Source organism: Triticum dicoccoides, chromosome 6A (genome assembly GCF_002162155.2).
Source record: "Triticum dicoccoides isolate Atlit2015 ecotype Zavitan chromosome 6A, WEW_v2.0, whole genome shotgun sequence".
Classification (NCBI taxonomy): domain Eukaryota; kingdom Viridiplantae; phylum Streptophyta; class Magnoliopsida; order Poales; family Poaceae; genus Triticum; species Triticum dicoccoides.
The window spans coordinates 354,342,635-354,346,296 of record NC_041390.1 but is presented as its reverse complement, the minus strand read 5'-3'; the positions used below and the strand labels follow the sequence as shown (position 1 = coordinate 354,346,296).

The 3,662-nt window shown below is 45.6% G+C and overlaps 1 protein-coding gene across 1 annotated transcript; it reads left to right on the top strand.

Annotated features, from left to right (window-relative positions):
* Nucleotides 1-1,852: 1,852 nt before the first annotated feature.
* On the top strand, nt 1,853-3,401 carry LOC119315866 (probable ribosome-binding factor A, chloroplastic). Its single transcript, XM_037590322.1, has 4 exons — nt 1,853-2,128; nt 2,219-2,338; nt 3,068-3,193; nt 3,279-3,401. The coding sequence occupies exons 1-4, from the start codon at nt 1,853-1,855 to the stop codon at nt 3,399-3,401; spliced, it is 645 nt and encodes a 214-aa protein (XP_037446219.1).
* The last annotated feature ends 261 nt before the right edge of the window (nt 3,402-3,662 follow it).

Below are 3,662 nucleotides of genomic sequence, written 5' to 3'. Positions count from 1 at the left end.
AAACTATGCCATGAATGTGGCCGTAAGATCGATCATTTGGCTTGAAAGCCATTGATCTCCACACGTGATAGCTCGTTTCTGAGAACACTTCTTTAAAATAATTGTTGTATTACAAGTTTGTTATTTTTCCTGGGAACTTGGCCACATATGATGACGCAATGCGAAGGTTCCCCAATTTTTAAGTTTTTTTTTTGAATTTTTTATGCCCGTTTCAAAATGCGGTCAAAACGGCGGGAATGACCGTTCCTAGCTAGTGGTTGAATCTTGGAATTTTTTTGGTGTTTCTCTGATTAAATAGACACTTATGTACATAGAAATGATTTTTGGAAAAAAATAAATAGCAAACTATGAGGCAGCTGCAGTTCAAATTTGACCCGCTTCCAGCTGAATCGGTGGAAATTTGTCTTTTTCACGAGAAGTGGATCAAAACTTTTTACACCCCAACCATTTTGTCAATTGTGCATTAAATATGTCCTAGTATTTTAGAAAAATGATTTGGTTCAATTTTGCAACAATTATTTGGGAGGTCCTTCACAGAAAAACCTCCTTTTGGGCACTCGAAAAATGGAAAATGGTTCTTCCGTCCAAAGAAAATGAAAACTTCCTTAGGCAACATTATTTGCCATTCCAATATGCACCCTTGTGCACAATATGAGATCATTTGAACAAACTATGCCATGAATGTGGCCATAAGATTGATCATTTGGCTTGAAAGCCATTGATCTCCACACGTGATAGCTCGGTTCTGAGAACACTTTTTTAAAATAATTGGCTTATTACAAGTTTATTGTTTTTCCTGGAAACTTGGTCACATATGATGACATAATGCGAAGGTTTTCCAATTTTTTGATTTTTTTTGAAATTTTTATGCCCGTTTCAAAATGCGGTCAAAATGGCGGGCATGACCGTTCTTAGCTAGTGGTTGAACCTTGGCAAACTTTTGGTGTTTCTCTTATTAAATAGATATTTATGTACCTAGAAATGATTTTTGGAAAAAATAAAGAGCAAATTATGAGGTAGCTGCAGTTCAAATTTGACTCGCTTCCCGCTGAATCGGTGAAAATTTCTCTTTTTCACGAGAGGTGGATAAAACCTTTTGAAACCCAACCATTTGATCAATTGTGCATTAAATATGGCCTAATATTTTAGAAAATTGATTTGGTCCAATTTTGCAACAAATGTTTGGTAGGCCCTTCACAAAAAAACTTATTTTAGGCACTCGAGAAATGGAAAATGAATATTTCATGCAACGAAAATGAAAAATTTCTTAGGCAACATTGTTTTCCATTCAAGATACAAACATATGCATAATGTGAGACCATTTTTTTGAATTTTTTTCATGTGTAAAAGTAGAAGAAAAACGAAAGGAAAAACACAATTATATGTGCTCTATTCTCATTGGTGGGTTTAGTTGTCACACGGATCGATGACATGGCGCCCATCCATCCTTCCAACTCTCCACCTCTCCATCCAGCCATCCATCCGCAGCCCAAACCCTAACCTGCACCCGCACTCCTCCTCCCTCAGCTCCTCGCCGCCACCACCTCCTCCCAGATCCCCCTCTCCCCGACCCAGACCTCCATCTCTCTGCCATCCCACCCCCGCCGCCGACCTCCCCACCCCCGCCGCCGCCGACCTCTTCATCGCCCCTAGTGCTGGCCATCCTTCCTTCCATCATCCAGATCCCCCGTTTCCTCGTTGTCTCGTGTCGCCGCTACCACCTCCCTCCGGCGGAGCTCATCGCCATTCCCCACGCCCTCCTCCTCTCACCCCTCCCCTTCCCACTCCCCACAGCGATGGCCAACGGCCTCACCGTGGCGCAAAATCCCCCACCACCATGAAGCCAGCGAGGATGTTCCCGTGCCGGCCGCTGGTGTCCCCACCGCTGCCGCAGGCCCTCGCCGCCGAGGCGCCCGTCTCTGTGCGGCGGTTGCGCGTGGTGCGGTGCATGGCCAAGGAGCGGCGGGTGCGGATGGTGGCGAAGAAGATCCAGCGGGAGCTGGCGGACATGCTGACCCGCGACCCCGTCATGCAGCGCGCCGTCCTCCCCGAGGCCGCCCTCGGCGCCAACCGCTACCTCTCCTCCCCCACCACCATCACCGACGTCGAGCTCTCCAACGACCTCCAGGTCACGCCCGGACTCTCCCTCGAAACGATGCGGCTGCGCTGCAATCTGGGATGCTGAGTTCCTTGTCTCTGCTCCGGTTTGTGTCCGCAGGTGTGCAAGGTGTGTGTGTTCGTGTTCGGGGACGAGAGGGGGAAGAAGGTGGCCATGGCCGGGCTCAAGGACAAGACCAAGTACCTCCAGGTCATGCCCGAGCTCTCCAACGACCTCCAGGTCACGTCTGCTTACTTCCCATTTTGTTTATAAATCATTATGCTAGTTTCTGTCTTGTTTAATTGGTTAATTGTTCATGCTTGAAGTTAATTAGCTGGAGTAGTTGGTTAGTTACACATTGGTTGGTGCATGCTAGCTCAAGTGATACATGCATGGATGTATGTTCAGTCAAGTCAGTCAGTCAAGGAATTTGTTTCAGATTCAGGTGTGATGAATTTGTCATCCACCTTAATTCCTTGACACCTGTAGTTGTTTGCCTCGAGAATTATTTGGTCTAGCACTTGGAGATCTTCTATGATTAGGGCAGGGGGGACAAGGTAGCTAGATTGCTAGGAGAATCTACAGTTAAACGTTAGTCGGTAAAGGTAACAAGACGGAAAGCGTTCGTGCGTGGTGCCTTTGTTTGCAGCTAGCTGACGAGGGACAAAGGAATACTATGTGTGTCAGCAATTAATTCAAGTTCCTTTTCATGTTATGGATCCTAGCTTGATTGGCCCTGATTAAGATAAGCTAACTCCAATTATGTAGCTAATTTATGTCTTATTTAATTTGGACGAATGGTTGGGTATATATGTTGATTAATTGGTTAAGTGTTCATGCTTGTTTGTTAACGCAGTAGAATTTGGTGTGCTTGAATAAAATGGCGCTCATTTGCATCATTGTATTTCTGCTGAGTTTTAAGAAGAATTCTGGTACGAACGCACTAACCGTATACTTGTACATGTGCAGCTGAGGAACCTCCTGTGGGCTACTTCCAAGCATGATGTGTACGTGATGCAGAACTATTCTGTGAGGCATTGGTCGTCCTTACTCCGGAGAGGAAAAGAAGTGCTCAACGTGGCAGGCCCAAATCAGGTGATCTACCACAGAGCGATGTGATAGTCCTGCATCATCAGAATGTCGGTCAATCTCTGATCCACTGTGCGACCACACTGTGCAGGATATGCAGGGAGGTCGGCCCTTGTCCAGGGTGAAGATCAGCACCATGACGGTGAAAGACAACCTCCTGGCGGCTGGTGGTTTCCATGGGGAGTTGATCTGCAATGTAAGGAGGCTGGAGTAGGCACGCAGTGCACACAAAAAGATTTTTTCTGCTTGAGAACATGTAGAAATGTAGAGCTGTAGCTTGACAGTTAGGTATTTATTATTTTGTTTGTACCTTGTCAGTGAAGCCTCTTCATTTCAAGCAGCGATAGCCTGATTGGTAAACTAGTGCTTTGTGTGTGCTAGTACCTCACAAAGTCATCATAGTATATGCACAGATGAAATTATTCACTCCGCCATTGTCACTGTTTCCTAATCGAGTACAACAAACCTCCTATGG